The following is a 24,568-nucleotide window of genomic DNA, read 5'->3' on the forward strand; positions in this document are numbered from 1 at the left end:
GAGAAATTTATGCCATGCGGAGAAGGCACTACCACAAGATAACATTTGTAATACCTTTTTTTTTTTTTGTTATTGTTGTAGTGACACCTAGTGACTGAAACCTAGTTTTAAAAAGTTCTGTTAATTTATTGTTTGTGACTTGTTTGTGTTACTCCGTTTTCCAGGAATGAGATTATTTACAAAATCTGATTCAGTTTTTTTCAAACTGATTTGCAGCGCTGGCACTGCTTTCCCCAATTTCTTTTTTTCTGACAGTTTGCATTCACATAAATTATTGCTGTCATTGCTGAGGATTGTAGTGTTCCTCCATGGATAAGTGCTTTGTCCAGATTGTATCTGATAAATATTGGCAGATGAAATTTGATTTCTTGATCACTTCATAGAAACAATAAAGCACATACTTGCACACAAATATATTTATATACACATATGTATGAAGACATCAAATACATTAGGATAGAAAAAATCTTGACCATCAGAAACAGTAATAAGCACTTCCTTACCAAAATGAATGCCACAAGATATTATTATTTAATTCTAGAATTTCTTCTTAATGCTGCTGTTTTCAATGACTGCTTGTTCTGCTAATATTGCATATAATGTTAATTCTAGCACAATGCACTGAAGGGAATACTTTGGACTTCCTTCTTATAAAAGAAGGAGAATCAATTAAAATATTTTATTTGTATTTGAATATCTGCCTACACTTGCAGAAAGAATAATTGACATTGGAATGCAGATTTAAATGCCTTATACCTCTCAGGTAATGGATATGTAGAGAGATATATGGATAGGGATAGACAGAAGTGTAGAAAAGAATTAGAAATGTTCATCAATTTATACGTTGTGAAATCAGAGATTTTTCTCTTGCATTGCTGTAAGATTCAGAATGAATTGAGTTAGTTATGTGTGCATTCTGAAGACATTTATGTGTTGAGAATTCCTGCTTTAAGAATTTGCGCCTTATTTGCTCTTGTGGTTTAAATGGCATATGGCAAAATGAGAAATATCAAGTTAAAGGGCAAATCTGAGTACTTGGAGTTGGTTGCACAAAGGAAAGGGAAAAGGCAATAGTATATTCTAATAGTGGGGAATTGAGATTAAAGCTTCTAGCCCTATCTTTGCTTTGGATTTGTTTGTTTTCTTCCCTGTTGCTTCACTTTTCTCACCAATGAAATGAGAACTCCTATTTCACAAGGAGTCCAGGATATTCAGTAATGTTTGAAAATATATGTGATCTAAAGTGTGGATGTCCCTGGGAGTTACATGCTATGTATTACTTGATAAAGCTTGTCACCTGTGGAGAGGTCAGCTGGTATCTGCAAAAGGCAGATTTATCAAAAAATTCCCAATAGACAAGAATGTTTGTGTCTTTTCAGAATTAAATATATTCAACTGAATCCAGTTTTAGGAAAAAAAATAGAATTATATACATTTTCATTCTCTTCTCTTTTATTTGCTGTTTTCTTCCAGACGGCTTGATAGCTTTGATCTTTCTACTTATCTCAAATGTTTTTCAGGCTATGTATATTCCATTTCTGAATACTAATCCTGTTTTCTCTTCTTTTTGGAGCCTTTTCCCATGATTTCTTTTTTTCCTTCTGTAGTCTTATTCTGCCCTCTTAATGAAAACACCTGTCTGCAGAATCTCTTGTTGTTATTCGTTTTTTGACCTGTCGTTATGTCCACAGAGCACTTAGAGTGGGAGGAATAGGAAATAAATCATCACCTCTACTTCTCTTCACTCGGATTGTCTAATATCCTGGTGTTGGGATAGATGTTTTAATAATTTTGATGGAGGGTGCTTTTAGTAAAATCAGGTTAAGGCTCTAGGAAAAAAAAAAAAAAGCTTTTAGCAATGTAGAAGGAACTATTCTGCAAGAAGAGGCTTTGAGAATGCCAACCTTTTCTCTTATTCATCAATGTAACTCTTAGAGCACTGTGGATTATGGAGGTCTTTGTGCCTGGAGGAGCCCCTCGCTCATCAGAACTACCAAAGAGATGGGAAAGCTCTCTCATTCTTAGATATTTCACTGCATAATCTTCACTGTACAATTATCTATTGGTTTTCCAAATTGATCCTTAGCTGAAGAGAAGGATAAAAACAAAGTTGTAGGACTGTCAGATGAGCATTTCTTTTTCTGACCTCCTCTAGAATTACAAGGTTCAAGTAGTTTTACTCAAAATACTTTGTTCAGAGATTCATGTTAAATTTAATTGATTAATTTATTGTTCAAGTTATTGAGTTGCCTGAGATATGGCCAAAATTATACCCACTCTTTGAGGTCAAGTAAATGAAATTTTCTAACATTCCTAGTGCCCCAGTAACAGCTTGGGTATTCCTGCACCAGACCTGTGAATAGGAGGCTTTTGTTTCCTCAGGCCTGATCCCAAAGGCAGACACAACAGGATATCCACACAAAAGGATATAAATAATTTGGATGGGGGGAAATAACCTATTGAAAAATACAGCTAGATCCTATACTGTGTGATATAATTATTGACCAATTGCACGATACTGATAATTGAAAATAAAAAAATAAGGTTATCCCGTTTTCCATAGTTTTCAAGTGTTTTGTTGCATGCCTACATACTTTAGCTTAGATACAGGAATAAGATTTTTAAGTAGTCAAAAAGTAGAAGCTGTCACTAGTGGTTACATGCTGTATGGGAGTCTTTAGATTTTAACAATTGAATGGTTTGCAACCACTAATTATCAAAGGATTGTTAAACCAAAGATAACTTTTGCTATCTTAACGTGAAAAATTATTAATCTTAAAATCATAGAATCACTGAATGGCTTGGGTTGGAAGAGACTTTAAAGATCATCTAGTTCCCACCCCCCTTGCCATGGGCAGGGACACCTCCCACTAGTCCAGGTTGCCCAAGCCCCATCCTACCTGGCCTTGAACACCTCCAGGGATGGGGCATCCACAGCTTCTCTGGGCAACCTCTGCCAGTGCCTCACCAACCTCTGAGTAAAACATTTCCTCCTAACACCTAATCTAAAACTTTTAGTTTACAACCATTACATTTACAACCCTTGTTCTATCATCTGCCAGAGTAAAAAGTTGCTCTCCCTTTTTTTTTTTTTTTTTTTTTTTTTTTTTTTTTTAAATAAGCCCCCTTGAAGTACTAAAAGGCTGAAAAGAGGTCTCCCCAGAGTCTTCTCTTCTCCAGGCTGAACAGCCCCAGCTCTCTCAGCGTTTCTTCACAGGAGAGGTGCTCCAGTCCTCTGAGCATCTTCATGGCCCTCTGGACCTGCTCTAATAGCCCCACATCCTTCTTGTGCTGGGGACACAGACCTGGATGTAGGGTTCCAGGTGGGGTCTCACAAGGGCAGAGTGGAGGGGGACAATCTCCTCCCTCACCTGCTGGCCCTCTGTTGATGCAGCCCAGGATGCAGCTGGCCTTCTGGGCCTACAAGCACACACTGCTGGCTCATGTCGAGCTTTTTGCCTGCCAGAACCCCCAAGTCCTTCTCCACAGGGCTGCTCTCAGTGAGTTCTCCTCCCAGGCTGTGCTCCTGTCTGGGATTGCCCCCACGCAGGTGCAGCACCTTGCACTTAATGCGACTGTTGCTACTATACTGCAGATGACTGTAACTAAAACTAGTGAAAACTGTCTCAGTTTGGCTAATTGAAAGTTATGAATACTCCTGGTGTTTGTCATGTGGTCAACTGGTTAAAGAGTAAAATTATTTTAGCACTGTATAGTGGGAATGACAAGCCGATTTTAAGGGCAGTCTGAAAGCTTTTTACACTAGAAATCTTTCAGTTACTTCAGTATTTTTTTGGATTTCAAATTAATTCAATGTAGCCCTAAGTTTTGTTCCCTCCTTTTGGACATTTTAATAAGACACACTTCAGACTCTTACCATCACCTCCTAGTAATCAGGTAAATGTTCATTTTGGAGGATTATTTTTCCATCAAAAACTCTCATCTATATGTTGACTGACAATAACATAAATGTTAAGTGTTTTATTTCAAAGCAGCTGACTCATATTTTCTTAATTAAATTAAATCATTTGCAGACTTTGGTTGATCTAATTTTCCATTCTACAAATGATCTATTTCTCTCCTTCATTTTACATTAACATTTGACTGTCCGTAGATACAACTTTGTTGACCTTGACCCTTTTTCTTTGTTCAGTTTACATCATGCATAAGTACAGTACAGTTTACTTGTTAACTGTTAAAACAGTTTGAGCCAGAATTCCTGTCAGTTTTTAAAATGTCGGTTTTGTATCCATAATTACCAGTCCATATGCTAGATATCTGACCTTCATGGAAACAGTTATCTTGATACATCTTGCAGGACTGCTAGGAAACTATTCAGATTTGGAATTTAATATTAGTGGCATTTCAGGAAGAAAATTTCACTTGTCACTAAATCTTCAGTGGAACACCTGAACCTCTATTTTCTATAGCCCAAGACAAGGTATGACCATGATACTTAATATATGGTTATATTGAAATTAGCTCATTAAATAATTTGCATCAAATGTGACTGATGAAGAAGAATGTTTTCACTGCTCTTTTTCAGATGAAATCGGCTTTTGGAGAGCAAAGCTACCTACCAGACAACATTTTTATTCTACCTTGCAAGTACAAGATTTGTACTGTAATCCCATCTCACAATTAGAATTCATTTTCAGACCTTGGTGTTTTTCCTTTCCTTTCCTTTCCCTTCCTTTCCTTCCCTTCCCCTTCCCCTTCCCTCCTTTCCTCCTTTCCCCTTTCCTTCTTCCCCTCCCCTCCCCCTCTCCCTCCCCCTCCCCCTCTCCCTTTCCCTTCCTTTTTCTTTTCTTTTAATTGCTTCTTTTTTTCCCCATCATAGTTACAAAAGCAGGTCAAGGCATGCCGAAATACTTCCACAGCACAAAAATGTTTTCATTCCCACATGGCCAATGTACCTAATAATCACAGGGTGATTTATTGGTTACTTCTGTAAAAAACTTCCATAAAAAACACAATTGAGTGCGTCAGTGTTTTGCATCAAAGTGAATTGATTACAGTTGCATGATCATTTGGTTGTTTCGCTGTGTAGGCAAAATGCGCTGCTTAACCACAGTGAATAAGTATCACCAAAACAAGATATTGAAGGGAAGTAGAAAAATGAACGACCGTAATTTATTCAAGTTGAGAAAATAGCTTTATAAAATACAAGGACTTTAAAACCATGCAAATGAAAATTTTAGTTGCAAGTATTACATTTAAATTGCTATGGAGGGTTGGGCCTACCAAAATCCTTCTTTTCTGGGAAATGTGGGATAGATTAAAGGAATATTCAAACTGGAAATTTGGTTCTACGAAATCTAATTCCAAGTGTTCATTTATTTTAAAGGTTTAGTTTGCACTGTGATACTGGGAAAACTGGAAAACTTCATTTCATCCTGTTTTTGTACTTTTGTTACTGTAAATAATTTAGATACATGATACTATATTTTATAGTCATTATATAATGAAAATTAAATCCCCAGTAAATAGAATATTACAAAAAATAAATAACCAACCTTTATCACATTACTTGATATAATGGTCTCTTTTGTGGAATGCTTGGTCAAATACAGCATTGCATTTTTCAAAGTTAAAGCACTTGTTCATGCTTCTGTGTGTTTTAGAAACAATTTTCCCCTTGTGGTGCATAGGGAACAGAACATTGATAGAAAGGGGACATAAAATTTTGCATTAAGTCATTTGAGAAAGACTTGCTCCCCCAGATTTTAATGACCTAGGAAGCAAAGCTATAAAATTAGGACAGAATAAAAACTTTCCTTATTAATTCAAAAGGTATATTAAAATTCTTATGAACTGTCTCATAGTCTCATCCCTGGATTGTCTCATACCTACATAGCTAGAATCAATACAGTTTTTTTAGCAGCTCCTTTCCTCAGAAAAACAGCAGCTGTACCACAAAACATTATCAGTGTCTCAGCAAAAGGCAATATTAAGCCATGAGGAATGAGCAAAAATAAGCTCTGTGGAAAAATAAATGTAATATGAAGATGGTAAGATACTAGATCAGTTCTAAACTACTTAATGCTCAAAAACTGACTAGTGGGCTTTCTTGATTAGTTTCTACATGCATGCAGGAATGCTCTGTGGTACAATAATTTTATTAGAAGATGAAGAAGACAAATTAATGCTTTAAAGTTATGTGACACTTTAGCATTTTGCAAGAATAAGAAATTACATGTGCAGCTGTAATTAAGAATCCAGTGTAGCAAATGCTGCCTGGATTTGTTCACTTACAGCCAAGAAAACTACAGATGCATCTCTGTGGCTAATTTCAAGAAGGACATGGAAAAATTAGGCTAAACCTTCTGCTGAGGATTATGCCATTCTCTGCCAGTTCTCTCTACTATAATCTGTACCATATTTGCTGTTACACATCTGCTCCTACTAACTGAGTAGTGGAATTAGCATTGATTAAAGCGGGTATTTGATAAAAATTGCTTGATTTACTTCTATTACTTAATTATTACAAAATATTTTGCAGTATATATTGCAGTAGTAGAACTTGAGTGAAATATGAGCTATATGAGCATAAAACTGTAATGGAATGAAATTGGGCCCAATGAACTTCCCATCCTTGCTGTAGCTAGATCTAGTTTCAGGGACGGTGAGTGTTGCTTAATTAATCACTGAGCTGATGAATTTTCTACCTGGGGTTCTGTGAAATACAACGGCAGTGAAGTAAATTCAAGCTGGGCAGAATGAAGAATTAGTAAATGGTTTTGGGCTACTAAAAACTGTCAAAACCAGGCACAGATTCTGCTGTTTTGCAGTGCTATAAGTGTACAGAAAAATACATCTCTTGTAGTAAGGGAAACCAGTACATCCCTGATGGACCTTCTGGTGATAGCACAGGGCATGTACCATACAATGCTCTTAATTAGCATCAGTATTAGGTAGCTATTTGAAAATGTGAAAAAGCGGAAAATGCCCTAAATCTCCATATCACTTGTCACTCCCATGCTAACTTCATACCTGTTTTTTTTTTTTCTATGAAAGCAAATGACTAGGCAGATATGTTATTGTTTTGATTTGATTTGATTTTTGTTTGTTTGTTTTCCCCTCTGGGGACACTGCTTATTTCTTTCTAATAGGTGTTCTTTCTGAATTTCTGATACTGCCCAGGCAGGACGATTCTTTTGACCTTATGTATGACTTGCATGTGATTTGTACTTTCATATGAGCCTATCCATGAATGACAGATTTAAGTCTCACAACAGTGCTGTTGGTCATGACACTATACTAAACGATGGATGGCTTTCTTCATGCAATTTCATAAAGTTTTCATAAAGATCCATTACTTCTTGTCACATTGTCTTCTCTGTATATATTACTGAAATTTTAAAAAAGCGTTTTAAAGATTAGGCACAATATTTTTGATATTTGTCAACAGTATCTTAAATGAAAATTACTATGTTGCAGTTAAAAAGAGATTTTCATCAAGTAGAGTTCAAAACAGATTATATGCAATACTGTGCACTTTTATTCAAGACTATAGATAGAATCATACATGCTACAGCATTAAGAGAAGTCTCAACTTAGACTTTAGACAGATTGAAACAGAGGTAGCTGAACAGTTAAATGTATTTCTGCATTCCTCTCTCCACTGGGATATATATATTTACATATGTATATGTAATATGTACATTTAAATAGATAAATTTTAAAGAAATCAAAAACCCATTTATACTTGTGCAGACAAAATTTTGCACATAAATTCTTTTTCTATGTATGCTTTTAAGCAATATCAGTCTTGTATTAATGATAGAATTTGTTGTAGTCTTTACGTATCTGTGGGTAAGAGAGCTCAAATATGTGTGTTCTCAATACACAAATTTGCATTATTCTTAACAATATCCTCCTTTTTACAGCTATATTCTCATGTAATTCTCATCTCCCAAGAATGTGTTTAGTTTTCTACAAGGTATATATATTAATTTATTATGACCTGCAAGTTTCATTGTTAAACAGCAGGTTTAGTGATATATTAATACATGCAACATGGAAGTAATGTGATAATTTAACTCACATTTTTCAGTGATTAAGAAATTAAACAATTTCCCATATTTTTGCTCTGATTTCCCTAATTTTGTGTTTCTTGGTTCCATTTTATTATATGAACCTGAAACAAAATTTGTAGGAGTTTTTCCACTGTTCTGGAAAGCAGATTTTTTTTTTTTTTTTTTGGATTGCAACAACAGCCTTTTTTATTATACTTATTGCCCAGTTTTGAAATCACTAGACTTGCACTGCTGGACTGTCTCGATAACAGCTGTAATTAACATCCATGTGTCACAGACTTTATCTCTTGGTCCATTAACCTTTACTACTTAAGTACATAGAAAAGAAAATTAAATTAATTGTACATCTCTGTCTTTAATGCTATTTCTGTTTGTTTTACAGTTTAACAATAACGCTCAGAACGTCAGTTGCTTTAATCATCTTGTCCAAGCTAATGTGAGGAACAAGAAGAAGCTGAAAGAAGCTGTCTATAAAATCTCTGCTAAAGGAATTACTGATTACAAAAAAGGCTTTAGCTATGCTTTTGAACAGCTGCTAAACGTAAGTATGAAAGTCATCTCTCAGTGCTCTAAAGTGAATTAGGAGAACTTGAATGTTCAGAAGGCTTTTACCTGCTCCTCCATTATGTAACACAGGTAATCATAAGATACCTTCATTTAGCAAGTAAATTTATTGAACAATTTGTCTTGCAGGTGCCCCTAAAGCTTGATAGGTTGCTAAGGCTTGGGAATGGAATTGTTTTTCACTGTGCCATACTGTTTTTACATCATTCATACACACAATTGTCTATTTATTGTATTCTGTAAATAGGTGACAGTGGCAAGAGCAGGACAGAGGAGAGCAGATAGCTATTAGTTAATAGAGAGAGATTAGGCATTTGAGAGAATTCTAATTCTAATTTGTGTATTTGTTTAGAAAAAGATCTGTTTTATCTTCATTAAAAACTTTGTATTGGATCTTAACCTTAGTGTAAATAAAGCTATACCAATTTATAGAAGCAAAGGGTCTATCTTAATAAATAATATATGTTCTGTTTTGTTTGTTTTTTAAATTTCTTTCAATGATGTCTCTGAGCAGAGACCTCTTTACTTCTTTTTTCCCCCATTTCTGTCAGATTTTGTACTTAAGGGAGTTTTCCTGCCATTGCATATGCAGCTTAGGGCTAAAACTGGTTGAAAGTTTTCTAACCTAGTGAAATTTTGATGAAAAAAATTAAGAAAAAGAAAATATAATGTTTTCGAGAGTATTTACTCAGCAGATCACTGTTTTGATGAAGCGAGATTTGGTGGGGAAAAGGTTGTGTGCCATCTGCTGATGTGTATGTAAAACTGCCAGCAGGATTTTAAAATAAACCAGACTTTTTCGGACCAGGCTTAACAGCATTTCCTCTTTTTCTCTGTTGCCATCTTATGCAGAGGGAACCAGGAAGAAACAAGAATTGTTGCCAAACACAGCTGGGTCCTCACAGCATTTATATTTGATTAACATTATATATTATATTTGGTGTAGTACCAGATATGTACTTTGTGTACAGGATGTACTAAGAAGAAGACCTGAACACAGGGGAAGCCTCAAAATGGACCTGTTTGTAGGACTAAATAATTGCTTAAAAAAATAACGGGAGATTAGTTTCATAGTGGGACTCTGTCTCTCATTGGAGACAGAGGTGTAATTAGTCTCACAGAATCTCTGCAATCCTGTAAATTATGACTGAACATTGTGGATGTGTATATCAAGGGAAATTAAAAGGTTGCACTAGGTTATAGAAATAAAATCATCCTCTCCAGATATTGGCAAATCCATTTGGCAGGAAGAGTAAAAGTGCTGATGGAATCAGTGCTAGACTCTGGTGACAAGATGATATAGTAGGTTGGTATAATACAGGCTTAAACAACTAATAAAAATATGCTTAGGGATAGTTTCAAATTTTATTTATGCTTTCAAGCAACCCAACTGCTTTAAGGTCTGTGGAAATGGAATATTTTTAGCAGCTCAAATTTTGATAATAATTTTGGTATATTGTTTCTGAATGGCAGTTAGTTCAAACAATTTTCCTCTCTATGCCAGAGTAGTATCTTTCTGTCATGAAAAAACTTGTTGTACAATGTATTGCTAGATGAAAATAAATACTTCAGTTTTTTCAACATGTTAATTCATGTGCATATAAATAATCCACATTCCATAATTTCTATGCAGTATTTTTCCATTATTTAATGTTATATTAATTTGCTATTTCTTTGAAAACTATTATATTTTACCTTCAGCAGTTTAGGACTTTCTCCCCCCATACCATAATAATTATGATATGTCAAAAAATATCTTTTAATCATCTCTTCTTGATTCAAGTAGGTTTTTTGCTTTACTTTACTTTCCTTCTTAAGTGTCATGAAATTGATAATGAGAAATGCACATATTTTTTCACTGCTGGCTCATGCCGAGCCTTTCATCCACCACAACCCCAAAGTCCCCCTCTGCAGGGCTGCTCTCAGTGAGTTCTTCTCACAGGCTGTGCTCATGTCTGGGATTGTCCTGACCCAGATGCAGCACTTTTCACTTGGCTTTCTTGAACCATGTGGTTAACGTGGGCCCACTTCTCCAGCTTGTCCATATCCCTTTGGATGGCATCCCTTACTTCTGTTGTATCAACTGCACCACTCAGGTTGGTGTTGTCTGCAGATTTGCTGAGGGTGCACTCAATCCCCTCATCTATGTCATTGATAAAGATATTGAAAAACACCGGTCCCTGGACAGACCCCTGGAGTACACCACTCGTCAGTAATGGAATTACTGTGTGAGCTCTACAAAATCACATTTATTCGCTCCCTGAGCCAGTATCTCTATCTTTGTGCAAATGGGGAAAAACAAACAAACAAACAAAAAAAAAACCACAAAAATTAACAGATGTGTTGTAAAGGCCTTTCTGCCTTCCCTTTCATCAGTTTAGGAGGCTGATCTGTTAAGTTCTTTCATCAGGATATGGAGATTGTTTTTTTTGTTTGTTTTGTTTTGTTTTTGGTGTGTATGTGTGTGGTGGGAAAGTATCATTTGCTCTGAGCTTACTCATTTTCAGATCTCCAATGTCGTTTAACTAATGAAATCATGTTTTTGTTTTTGTTTTTTTTTTTCCATGACATGACTTTAGTGTCTAAACTGCATAGTATAAGTAAGAGCTCTCCTGGAAGTTCTAGAAGAAAACACTGATTTTTTTTCTGATACTGTATATGCATACTGCTAAGTAAACCATTAGAAAAAATATAATTTAATTATGTAAACCCAACTGGTTTCAGTTTACAGTACACATAATAGCTGTCATTTAAAAATCAATAGGAAAAATGTATAATACAAGCAGACATTGGTCCCCTTTTCTGTCATCTCTTTGGTTTCACTTTAATTTTATTTTGGCTCATATATTAAATCATTGTCAACGTAGGTGAGTTTCTTTATTTATGCAGTACCCACTCTACTTTTATTACTTTTTTAATATTGAAAAAATTGCAGCCCAAAGCAGTATCTTGTAGATTGTATTTCACAAGTAAAAAATGGTCATATATTATTTAATTTCAAATGAACCTCAGTGTGCTGATGAGGTTGGAGAGAATGTATTGATTTCAAGAGATTTTTTATTTGTTGCTGTATGTAAGAAAATCTTTGGATTTATTTTTTTTTCAAATGATTAAATAAGTAGTTATTCACTGAATATTGAACTACCAATACAAAACGTTTCTGAGGCATTGTTATTCATCTGTGAGTGTAGTGATAGCAAATAAAGCTTTTGGTCTTAATCTGCAGAGAGCACTGTAGAACTGTGGAGCTGCAATACTGAGGTTAATTGGCTGATGTTTGGGTCTGGAGTTGTGGTCTCTCTGTTAGAGAAGAATCAGAGAGCAGGATGAAAAGTAATAAAAGGGAGTGGGATCATCTCACCTGACTAGCAAGGTGGCAGTTAGTCATTTATTCCATCTGTTCACAAAGACTAAAGCAAGGGAGAATTAGGTACTGTGTAAAGATGACCCTCCCATTTCTCTCCTTGACTGTATAGTGAATTAATGTAGAAAAATGTGGACTTGTGGAAGGGGAATTTGAATTTTTTTTACAGTCTCTAAGGGTTTTACTCCCTCACATTCAACTACTAAGAAGTACCAGGACATGCCTAGCTACAACCAGTTGCAGCAACACAGAGGACAAGAAATGCTGGCTGTAAAATTTATGAAAAATTTGTTTAGACTAGATTCAAGTTTTCAGGCAATGAGGAGAGAAGATGAATGCCAGAGGAGGAGCCCTTGGCGCCTTCTGTAAGGAGCCAAAATTCATGTTCATCTCTCCATTGTTCTGACTTTGGAACTATGTTTTTATTCCTTTGCATAGCACACTGTGTTTTTCTCAGTGGCTTTAATAGTTACTGTGACTGCTGAATTAGAAGTCAAGGGGGCTTCTCCTCAATTCTCTTTATTCCAGGCTTGCTCTCAAGAAATAATGAAGAGTCTTTGTGAGTAGGAGTCCAACAGAAAAAACTACATATTAAGTAATTCATGAAGGGGGCAAAGAGCTTTCCTTGTGTTGGTGGTGGTAAGAAGGACCACCAGATTGCTGTTCCTCTGTGTTGTGCCAGATCTGAAATGTGTTGAGTTTACTATCATAGAATGAAAAAAAGGCTTTTTTTTTTTTTTTTTTTTTTTTTTTAGGTATTGAATGAATTAATTCTTGGAAGTAAAGAATTGCTCCCAAGAATGATGGAAAATTTTTCCTTCCATGTTAAACATGAAAGTAAACATGTTGATGAGAAAGCCATTAAATAGAACAGTTGTTATTCCTTATAGCCTGAAATAAAAAGTAAGCTTCTTTTTGTATTTTTACAGCACAGTGTTTCTAGAGCTAACTGCAATAAAATTATTATGCTGTTTACGGATGGTGGTGAAGAAAGAGCACAAGAGATTTTCCATAAATATAATGAAGACAAAAAAGTAAGTGATATATGAAAGATTTTATTATATAATATACAATAGCATGAAGAGGAATTTTTAAATATGGAAGTAAAAACATTTTGGTATGCGCATAAAATATGCTGTAAAAACTTAGTATTGAACCTCAGGGCAATTAAAGCTTTCTAAATCTGTAGTATTTCTATGAAAAGAGTATAAAATATATTTAATATTTTACACTGGATTATTGTTGTCAAGTGGTACAGAAGTGTACAATAAGCTGTAAAAATTAAAGTTTTATTGGTATTTTTCTTGCATTCTTCTATTCCTTGCATTATCAAGCAAAAACACAGGTAGTTAAATGGTATAATATATATTCATATCTACTCACTGTGAATATTTTCAATGTGTTTTTGTTATTCATCAAGCAAAGGTAAAACTGGATCTCAATATTAAAATCTGAATCTGAACAAATTTGGGTTTTATGTTGATGAAACTTGTTCTGTAATTTAGCCAGAATTATGGCCTTGACACAAGAATCACTAGATGTTGTCTTGATCAGATTAGATTGGCTTTTACATACTTACAGATAGACAAATGCATAAATATATGACTCTCTCTCTGTGTTTGCGTTTGTGTGTGAAATAAAACAGTTTTGTGATTGTCTTACTATATTTCAGTGTAAACCATGTTCCTTTCTATGTTCCAATCCTCTTTCTAAAGGAAAGTATGAGCTAGGTTCATGTTATAACTGGGAATTTACCTACATCTAGTGCTTGGGGATGTAGGTAGAAGTTAGATCACAGTTCCCTAAGACACTTTAGCAGCTGCCATGGATGCTTATGTATAAAGCAGTGGAAATATTTCGTTGGAAATTCTCGTATATTTGAATTAATCCCTTCAAAAGGAGAACTAGAAATGCAAGACAATTTCCATCTCCAACAATGATTCACTCAGTGACCTTGAATATTCGTTCTGTATCTGCTTTATGTGTTTCACGTAGAATGATATGGTGTGGCTTAGTTAATCTTTGTGTCTGAGCTGAAAGTTTTGAAACTGACAATTAGAAGGAACAGCTGAAATTGTAGCAACTCAGTGTGTGACACATGGTTGTATTCTGAAAATATATGCAGAGATTCCTCTTCAAATGTGGTCTCAATAGCTTTTATTTTATTACAAGTACTATCAGCTAAAGGAAAGTCATATATGAGGGGGAAGATGTATGATTTATTTCTTATTATTTTACCTTTAATTTGCTGTTTTAGTAAGAAAGTACAGCGAAATATCCATCCCGAACAAAGAAAGAGATTTGTAATATGGAGATTTGTGGATGCATGGCAACCAACTATTCTGTGAAGTATAATAAATGAAATGTAATTTAAAGTGTCTGTTTTACTGCAACCTTTAATATTGTAAATTTATAGTATCAGGAATTGGGTTGTTTTGATGTATACTCTTATACATAATACACCCTCACTTTCTTCTCTCTACCAAATGGGTGTTTAGGCTTCTTATTGGAAAATGCATAACGGTGATAATGGTCACTTGTATTTCTGATTATTTAAGTGTATTTTTGTATATAATTGACTGCATTGCAGATGCAATGCAAGGCCAGTTTCCTAGAAATTTGATTAATTTATGTGTATCTAGAAGCCCATATCTGTAAGCACTTATATTTTGTTACTGGGTTGCTAGATGCCATCCCTTGCAGCATTTCTCCAAGGTGACTCTGGAAATACAAGAAATACAAAGACAATCTTTGCAGGTATAATTTGAAGAACCATTTGCTTTCTCCTTATAGTTTCCCATCAGGAACAATCCTTGTGTTGTTGAAGGGAAATTTATGGCTGGAAACCTTCTAATAGTATTGAACCAGTAAATTCATTTTTAGAAATAGTAATGAAATCCCCGTGACAATCTTTTGCAACATTCTAGTATTTTTGAAAATAAGGCTAATACAAAATAGCTTTGTGGTCAATGTTTCTTTTGTAAGACTACACTTGATTCCCAAATGATAGAACTCTTTTTCCTTCTCTCAAGTAGTAATTGAGTACAGCATGATAATAAAAGAATTGACAAACACGTTCTAATGTGAAAAATACACATAAACACCTATAATTCTAATTTTCTGAATAGTCACAGTGTTACTTTATTGGATTGCATAGCAGGCTGCTTTCATATATTAAATGATTATGTATTTAAAGATATGTGGATCTAGATTCTGTTGTCTTTATTGCAGTTTATTTATAATTTATTTCATAATGGTCCATTGTATGTAAGAAGACCAATTTTATTATTATTGTTTGTAGAGAGACTATTCACTAAGTAAGGTGTTTAAAAGTTATCCATGTTTTACTGTGGTGACACTTCATAGTATCAGTTTATATCAGCTGATATCTTTTCTTCCCTGGTCTACATTTGTTTGAACATTTCTCTCTGTTTTGTGCAGAGTGTACAAAAATGCATCTTTGTTGTCTTATATCACAGTCGATCACTTTAGCTGTCCCGTATCATAAACTTATACTTTTTTCTTGTAAAAACAAAAGAACTTTCACTCAAATATGTTACTCCTTGTTTTTATCTTCCTGATGTAAAATTATTTCAGCTCTCCATGTATCTTCTTCTTCATGTCAGTTACTTTTGTCATTTCTCAGTATGAAAGACAGTTAGATTTTGTCCTGTCAGATGACATGACTTAGTACACTTGTGTACAGTACCCTTAATGCAACCATCCAAGTTAAGAAGTGAAAGGATACAATAAGCAATTTAAAACTACCAGAAGATCAACCTGGAATCTAGAGTCTGGAAAACTAAATTAGTGAGTTTCATCTGTTTGGGCTGGTATGTATATGTATGTATATGTATATTTAAAGTAGTTTTTTGTCTTTACAAATGTATTAAAGTATGAATATGAGGATTATTATAAAATTTATAGAATTACTTTGAAGATGAACATTCCTAGTGAAAACTGAAAATCGTAATTGTGTTTCACTTTTGCATCCCTTTTTCCCTTTATAAAGCTAGATTTTATTGTCACAGGTTGCAATTATATGCTGTGACTGATATTTAAAAATTGGCAAGTTTAACATTATGGTGACATCTGGGGCACTCACACTGAATGTGTGAAATACCACTCACACAGTGAATATCAGTAATGGGGCTGGTAAATTTTCTTTTAATTTGCACTCATACTACAGATGGCTTCACTGAAGACAGCAATGTAAATTCAGTTGAAATATAGGCACAGTAGGCGTTTCCCACCCTAAGAATTGTGAATTCAACTTAAAAATAGGACTACAGTTCTTTGGGACAGATTGTGTGCCCTGAAATCTGTGTTATGAAGGATTGCTCAATTTATGCGAGTAGGAAAAGACCTTAAACATACATCATGCACTTTCAGTTGTCTGAAGTCTCCTGGCATGACAGAGGTTTGTGGGGGTCAGATGGACTGATTTCAGGTAGGAGGAGGAGGAGGAGAAGCATAAGGTTGATCTCATGTCTCATTCTCGCAGAATTATCTGTAATGATTAATACAACCTCCTTTTGTGTAGATTTCTTTGACAATGTCATTTGAGAGGAAAGGGTATACAGAGAAGGTTTTAACAACAACTCAGTTATATTAAAGATGTTTGCATGCAGTGGGCACAGAGCTGCTACAGTGATAGAGGCCCTGTGTGAAAAAGCTCCGACTTGGAATGTTCCACTGGGAAATTTATGACTGGCAGTGACTTTTTCCAAATGGGACAGATTCAGTGTGTCTATAGAATGATAGAATGAAATCTTTGTGAGAAAGCGCTTGCAATACTTCATTCTAGAAAAGAATTTCAGAGTTCTTCCAGCTCTCATCACCAAAGGAGGCAACCATTGCCTTCTTTGGTTTGCATCCATCATTGTGCAACTGCATATCATTATAACTGAAAAGATTTGGTGTTAATCTGGGCAATGATAATGAGTCATTCCAGAGAAGCCTGGACGTGTTAGTTCTGACTGCGAGTGACCACTGAGAAAGCCAATGACTTTTCTGTTGAGGTAGCCATAGGATTCTGATCAGGTGTCTGATCAGACTGAATAAATGTAACTTTGTGAGTACTCATAAAGCAGAAAATAGAAACAGCATCTTTCTCAACACCAGTATCAACTTCTAATAGGGATTACAAACTGTCAAAGTGCCAAAGCTCTTGCATTTCTGAGTGTGTGCTAGACTTGTGACACTGGATGTAACATAAAAGTAATGAAATAAAGGATTGAAGTGAGCAAAGTTCTGGTTTATATCTGACTGGCATGTAGCATAGTTTGGTAGATAAAATGGCAAAAATGTTAAGATAGTTTTTACGCGTTCTGATTTTAGATTGTTGTCTGGGCCTCTCTACATTAGCCTTCTGTTATCTTTAGACAACCAGAAGCTATGTTATTTCTTACTTCTTCTCATAGAACCCCTGTGCTGTGAATTTTAATGGCGTGATGGTACAGGAAATCCCATAACAGAAAAAATCTCTAGCTAGCTGGTTAAACTGGCTCTCTGGCTCCTACCCTAATGACTTCTGTTTAATGGATGTGTCATCTTCCAGATGTTAATTTTAGTGTATTGCATGCACTGTGACTTTCAGAACTGGTAAAGCTTAAATATTCTGGGTAAAATTTGGGACAATAATCGTAATACCCATACATTTCGTAGTCCATTCCTCTTTTTTTTCTTTCTTTCTTTTTTTTTTTTTTAAATAAAGTAAAAGTGGAAGAGGGCTTGCTACATAGATATCTTACTCTTAAGGCAAATTATCTATTTTTAACTATTTCTTAGACCCATTTATTAATGAAGGATTTGCAATATATCCACTGTCCAAGCTTCTGGGTTCCTAGCATAGATTAATATCATTTAATTCATGAATTTAAATGTTGCCTATCAGTAGTCTTCCTTCTGTGACACTATTCAGAAATACTATATTAACAAGTTTCACAATACTAAGTGATTTAAGGTCAAAAGTGTATAAATCCAGGAAATAACTTTTTTTTTCTTTTTTTTTTTTTTCTCCAGTGTGACATTAGGTGTACATTTTTCCCCATAAGCCCAAATTTTGAGTCAGTTACCTGACAGTGTGTGAAGTCCTCTTCCCCCACTGGGAATCAGAGTAAAATGATCTTTAGAAATATGATGATTTTTTTTTCTTTTCCAAAAATATGTACATACCTAGTGTACATAGGAATATGTACAGTCCTATGTACATAGGAATCCTCCTAGGCTGAAGTACCCCTAACATGTGTCCATGCCCTGGCAATGCTGATAACCTTTCTAACCTTGTCTTTCACTAATGCCTTTACCTTTACTATATATCTCTTTTCTTAAAGTCTTCAATAAGGAAGTCATATTCATTTTATTTCTTGTCCCACCGCTTTTCCCTTCAACTGACAAGTCTCCCATACTGTTATATATATGTACACAAGTTTGTTGAACAAGATTGCTGCAGGCTTAGGAAGTGCAGCAGAAAGTACAGCAGGGCAGCTGAGTGTTTATTTTAGGAAGAAGATCTGCATGCAGAAAAGCCTTTTTTTGCTTATGTCCACAGGGCTATTAATGTGTTGATACTGAGTTTTCCTTTAGGCTGCTGTTGCATTATCAGTGTGAGTCTGTCTGGGTTACCATATGGCATTTTTATTTGCTTTGCAAGATAAAATCCACGTGGTGGTGCTGAGAACTGCAGAAGGCTTATAAAAGTTTTAATGTAGTTTTGTTGAAAAGTAATCTTATCAGTCATATTAGAGTCATACGTATCTGTTACATAAAGCCCAAATGACAGGCTGTTTCCTTCAAATTTGGCATGGAGGGGACTATTTGATATGTCTATTTTTGTTGATCTTCAGTTTCAAACCACTATATTAATAGTGATTGATTCAAGGTGTCACGTACAGGTCAATGCTGCAGATGGCAGAAAATGATTAATCCAGGCAACAGGGATAGGATATCACTTAATATTGCAAATACATTATGTTTGTTTTGGAATGAAAACAAGAGAGTCGGACTGCATTTTACTTATTTATACAAACAAAATGCTACATATGGCATAGCTGGTTTTGATTATAGTTCAGAAGGTTGGTTCCATCTCAGTCTTCTCATGTACTAACTAGGTTCATTCTTAGAAACCTGTGATAGCAGTGAAATGCAGTGTGAGTTGATTGTATTCTTCTGTAATTAAAGAATTGGAGGACTGGGATTTTCTGCAATGAGCAATTAAATGCCTAGGCCATGTTTGTTGATGTTTATATAAACTCTACTGTAAAAGTATCCAATCCCACAGCTTCTTTATGTATTTACATTATTCTCTTTCACCACTACCTGTTTTTTTTTTTGCTGTTTTGTTTTTTGTAAATTTCCTTAAGGAAAAATAAGTTCAGAGTTGTTCTTTGTCGTTCTTTATTATTATTATTATTATTTTATTTTTCTTTTTTCCTTTGTTTCTAATTTTACAATTATTACAGAGAACAATTAATTCTTATTATAATTTCCTCTTACATCTTAGGAAACCATTTTTATGATGTGACCCTCATTCATCTTCCCATTCTTTTGTCTTTTCAACTAAACAAGCTAATTTCCTTCAATTCCTCTTAAATTACATCTTTAATTCTATTTATTCTTTATTCTGTCCTCTGATGTGTATAAAGGCATGTTAGCTCTGCCTTTCTTATCTCTACCTTTCATAAAACATGCTCTTGAACAGTTAGAGAATCTTAAGTGGTGTGAAGAGAACAGAGGGTTTTTTTATTTTATTTTTTTTTTTCGTGCAGCACTTAGATAAATACATCATAGAATATAACTTGCCTTTTGGGATTGTATTATGTTATTGAACCGTATTGTCTATTTTTTTTCTTTGCTGCAAATCTTTTTTCCCAGACTGCTGCATTTTACAGGTATCCTTCAATTTGGGGTTGTGCATTTTACTTTCTTTTCTGTTTTTAATCTTACATTGCATTAGGGAGTTTCTACTTGTATGTTCAGTGTATTCCTCTTCATGCATTGCTATCTTTCTGGTAATCCTTTATTCTTTAGATTACCTTCCCAAGATACCCAACAAGCTAGTTCTCTGAGTTTACTCAAGTCTGTGTCTTTGAAATGTTACCCTTGTTTTAGTACTCCCACACCTTCCCATTCTCAAAATAAAAATCACTTCCTGGTCTTTCACTCCAATTATCTTCTTCCTTCCAGATTTTCAGTTAATTCAGAAAGCAAAACAAAACAAACAAAAAAAATAACAACAACAACAAAACTAACTCTTTGTCATCTTCTAAAATAAGAAATATTCCTAACCTTTTATTCAGGAATAGTTTCCTCTCATATTGCTATAGGTTCATGCTATATGAACCTATATAATTAAAAGTATAAATATTTTTTTATGCTTCCAGTATTTATTGAAGGAAATGCTGTGAGTAAATCTCAAAGAACTGACTGTAATGAGCATAGCTGCAGACAGTTAATATATGTGTCGTATTGCAATAAGAGCCATGTAAGAGTGTCACGAATCCCATTCATTTGAAAATGTAGGAGTGGACAAAACTTAAGAATTGTGACCTGCAGATAGAGAAGCTAAACTAGGTGCACGCGTGCACACACACACAAACACACAAAGTATGATAATAAGATAGCAAATGCTTTTCTTCAAATTTACCTGTTACATACTCATGATTCTAACACTTGTGTATTCACTGAAGGTATTCAAGGCCCATTTGGACGCCTACCTGGACAACCTGCTATAGAGAACCTGCTTTGGTAGGGGGGTTGGACCCGATGATCTCTCGAGGTCCCTTCCAACCCCTACGATTCTGTGATTCTGTTTCACTGATTCCAGAGATTTCCAAAGGTTAAATTTACAAGCTTGGTGCAGAACTTGTCCAATTAGTAGAATAAGTCGTGTGGTAACTCAGCTAGTACAACTGAATATATTTTAAAAAAATGAATCAGCTATTACTAAGTGACTTGATAGAAAACTTACTCTAAATGGTGATTAGGCCAACTGGTAGGTGGGTATTGAGCACTAGTTGAGCATTAGTCCATCAGTAAATGGGATAGTTTCAGACAGGATGGGACATTTTTGAATGAAAAGATTTGTCAATGCACTGGTGGAAAAACAAACAAATATATAGGAGACTCTACTGGGGCTGAAAGGAAGAAGATACAGAATGGGAATCTTTGTAGTATGAAAGAAAATAAGGGAACAGTTGAAACAAACAGATGGTAGCAAAAGATGCATGTCTGCAGCAGCATAAACAGATGACAGGTTAAGAGGGAAATGAAAATTTCCCTCTTAAAATTTCCCAGGGCCGGGTCCTGTACTTGGGGCACAGCAACACGCAACACTACAGGCTGGAGGAAGAGTGGCTGGAAAGTTGTCTGGCAGAAAAGTACCTCAGAGGTATTGGTTGACAGCCAGATGAATATGAGCCAGCAGTGTGCTCAGGTGGCCAAGAAGGCCAATGGCATCCTGGCTTGTAACAGAAATGGTGTGGCCAGCAGGACTAGGGTGCAGATTGTCCCCCTGTACTCGGCTCTGGTGAGGCCACACCTCAAGTATTGTGTTCAGTTTTGGGCCCCTCACTACCAGAACATCGAGGTGCTGGAGTATGTCCAAAGAAGGGCTATGAAGCTGGTGAAGGGTCTAGAGAACAAGTCTTATGAGGAGCAGCTGAGGGAACTGGGGTTATTTAGCCTAGAGAAAAGAGATCTCAGGGGAGACCTTGTTCCTCTCTACAGCTACCTCAAAGGAGATTGTAGCAAGGTGAGGGACGGTCTCTTATCCCAAGCAAAAAGAGTAAATGGCCTCAAGTTGTACCAGGGGAGGTTTAAGTAAAAAATTTCTACACTGAAAGGGTTTTGAGGCATTGGAACAGGCTGCCTAGGAACTGGTTGAGTCACCACCCCTGGAGGTATTCAAAAGTCATGTAGATGTGGTGCTTAGGGACATGGTTTAGTGGTAGACTTGGCAGTGCTAGGTTAATGGTTGGACTTGATGATCTTAGAGGTCTTCTCTAAGAATGGTAGGATCACAATGATTCTGTGATTCTGTGAAATGGGAAATGAAAAAACATAAGTGTAGGTGTACTGTGAACTTCACTTATGCAAGTAAAAACCCCATGCAACTTAAATGCAAGCTGTTACATATTACTGCAGATGTTGTAAGGAAGAGTTACTTTTTAGGAGACCACATTGGTTTAGGGGGAGCACTGTCTGAGAAATCTTATCAAACAAGAATTATTATATGCAATTAAGAAGGACATTTGTGTAGTGTTTTGCAAAAATATTTCAATTATGACAAAAAGCAAGAAAAAAATCACCTCTCAAGTAAGGGATGAATAATCTGATGAGAAAGAGAAAATACTCTACTTGTAAAGTGACTTGCATTCAAAGTCCTGATTAGTTCCAAGGAAAAGGCTAAAACCTGCTTTATCATATCTTAGGAGAATCATAGTCATGTTCTTTACTCTTTTGCATAGAATTTGATGTGTGTGCAGAATAGATTGTCTTTAATAGAAGAATAATAAAGTGACTTTGCAATCTTACATTCACATGGTTATGACATGTAAATGACATGAAAATGACATTCAAGAATGATCTCAATTACTTTCTCTTGAGGTTTTCACAATTATTTTTATAGATCTTATTGCTTAAAAAATAGAGAAAAAAGAAAAAAAAATAAATTTCAAAAAAGTGTTGTTTTTCCTAACAATGTCAGTGCCCATATGCAGTCTTAGAATTCTTAACCTATTATGTGTCTCTAGTCCTCTCCTTCTATCCTGAGCCTCCATTTTAAGTCAGTAAATTTAGTTGAAGTCATATTCAAGTTAGCCTTGTATAAAATTCAAGGTGATATTTTCAGTGTTTACACAGGTTTAGGTTGGAGTTCTATTATTCAGAGTCCCCTTCGGAAGACATTTAATTCGTGCTTCGTACCTAGGCTGAAAGCTGCAAATGTATTTTTTTCCAACAATTCCAACTCTGTTTTAATGAATCTTTTTAACAAGAAAGAATTGTGTTGGTTTTATGAAGCCAGCTCTTTGCAGGTGATGAATTGAATAATGCATGTTGGCTATATTATATTCTTGGTCCTACATATAGACAGGAAAAGCAACAGTAACCTCAGTGCTTTCTGTTGCAGTCTTAGTTTGTACAGGCTGTTTTATTCAAAAACAAGCCCCCAGACCTCTAAGGCAGTATTTAGTCTATAAGAAATTTCTTTGAAAGAAGCATATTTAAATAAGGCTGAAGAGCTTCCTTTCTTTTTTTCATTAAAAAGATAGACTTTGTGAGAGAGGATTAAAATTAATTTACCTTGCATCACAGATTGAAATATGGCTTATATCTTGTTACCTAAAATGTCATTTAAGTACAATACATTGTCTCTGCTCTTCTCTTTCAGCCACTGTGAATGCAAAACGTGCCACTAAATTTACTAACAAGACAACTCTGATACAAGCTGTTGAACACACCAGGGCTATAGACACTCCCCACCACCCACCCCCCATCCCAGTTTTTTTACCTGTAGATTGCATGCAGGATTTTTTTTTTTTCCTTAAAGTTAAGTTTATTACAAAAGAAATGAAATATGTGTCATTCAGTATAGGAGGGAACTGTGTCGTGATTAATTTTATGATCTTTAAATAGGATAGCTGGTATCTATAAATCTGTATGTATGCAGCGTTCCTCACAGACAGTCCTGAGATTTCAGGTGCAGTTTGGCAAGAAGTACAATGAGCTAGCATGCACAGTGATTGCATTGATTGCTAGCTGTGAAGGACGTTCTCTAACACATGGTTGTGCATAAGAGTTGGTCTTTCAGATATGCTAGGACACTTGCCAGTTGCTAACAGCAGGCATCATCAGTGCCTGCTTTTGTCAATAATGGGATGTTTTACCTGCAAGCACACACAAGGTCAGGTTGCCCTAAGCACAGCTCTACATGACAGCAGTGAGTTTCCATTGTGGTTAACTGTTTTGTTTTTTTTTGGTTTTGTTTTCTCCCCTAAAAAAGGGAAGCAGACTTGAAGAGTTTTCACTCTTAAATCTCACACTCTTAAGGTCGTCCTAAGATATTGTTCCGTTCCCAGGTCAAGGTCCAGGAAAGGGCACATAGACAAAAGTCTTTTCACCTCTTTAGATGGTATGCTAAATTGTCCACTAAGTTGTTTTGATTAGAGTTCTCACGTTCCTGTGAAGTTCAGACCATTGTAAGATTAGACTTGAGCTTGAAACAAGAATTTCTGACAGCCCTTCCCTTTGTCCCCTGTCCTTTTCCCTCTTTTATATGGTTGTTTGGCATTTGCAACCATTTAGTCAGTGTTTACCAAACTGTACAAGAATTAGAGTAATGGGAGTAAATAGTGGAGGGAGTAACAATACAAAGGGGAAAATACACTAATTCCAAAACTATACCACTGAATAAATTTTAAAAAGACAGTGCAGAGTACCAGTTCAAAGCTTGAGTTTGAAATATTCACCTTTTCTAGACATAATATGTTTAATGGAATATTAAATATTCCTTTAAATCCTTAGCTGATATCTGTAATTCTCCAGAGTTTATAAGGCCAAAAAGAAAAAAAAATAAAAAAATTTAAAAAAGGCTTAGTGT

General features: G+C 35.3%; 1 protein-coding gene across 10 annotated transcripts in view; it reads left to right on the forward strand.

Annotated features, from left to right (window-relative positions):
• CACNA2D1 (calcium voltage-gated channel auxiliary subunit alpha2delta 1) overlaps window positions 1–24,568 on the forward strand; it is a 405,950-nt gene that overhangs the window by 312,792 nt on the left and 68,590 nt on the right. For 9 of the 10 annotated variants that reach the window (XM_040548370.1, XM_040548379.1, XM_040548387.1 and 6 more), the window contains exons 11-12: window positions 8,422–8,580; window positions 12,897–13,001. In XM_040548370.1, coding sequence (XP_040404304.1) covers window positions 8,422–8,580; window positions 12,897–13,001 — 264 coding nt within the window. Of the gene's footprint in view, window positions 1–8,421; window positions 8,581–12,896; window positions 13,006–24,568 lie in introns of all 10 variants that reach the window. The other variant, XR_005817136.1, reaches the window with a different exon arrangement.

Source organism: Cygnus olor, chromosome 1 (genome assembly GCF_009769625.2).
Source record: "Cygnus olor isolate bCygOlo1 chromosome 1, bCygOlo1.pri.v2, whole genome shotgun sequence".
Classification (NCBI taxonomy): Eukaryota; Metazoa; Chordata; class Aves; order Anseriformes; family Anatidae; genus Cygnus; species Cygnus olor.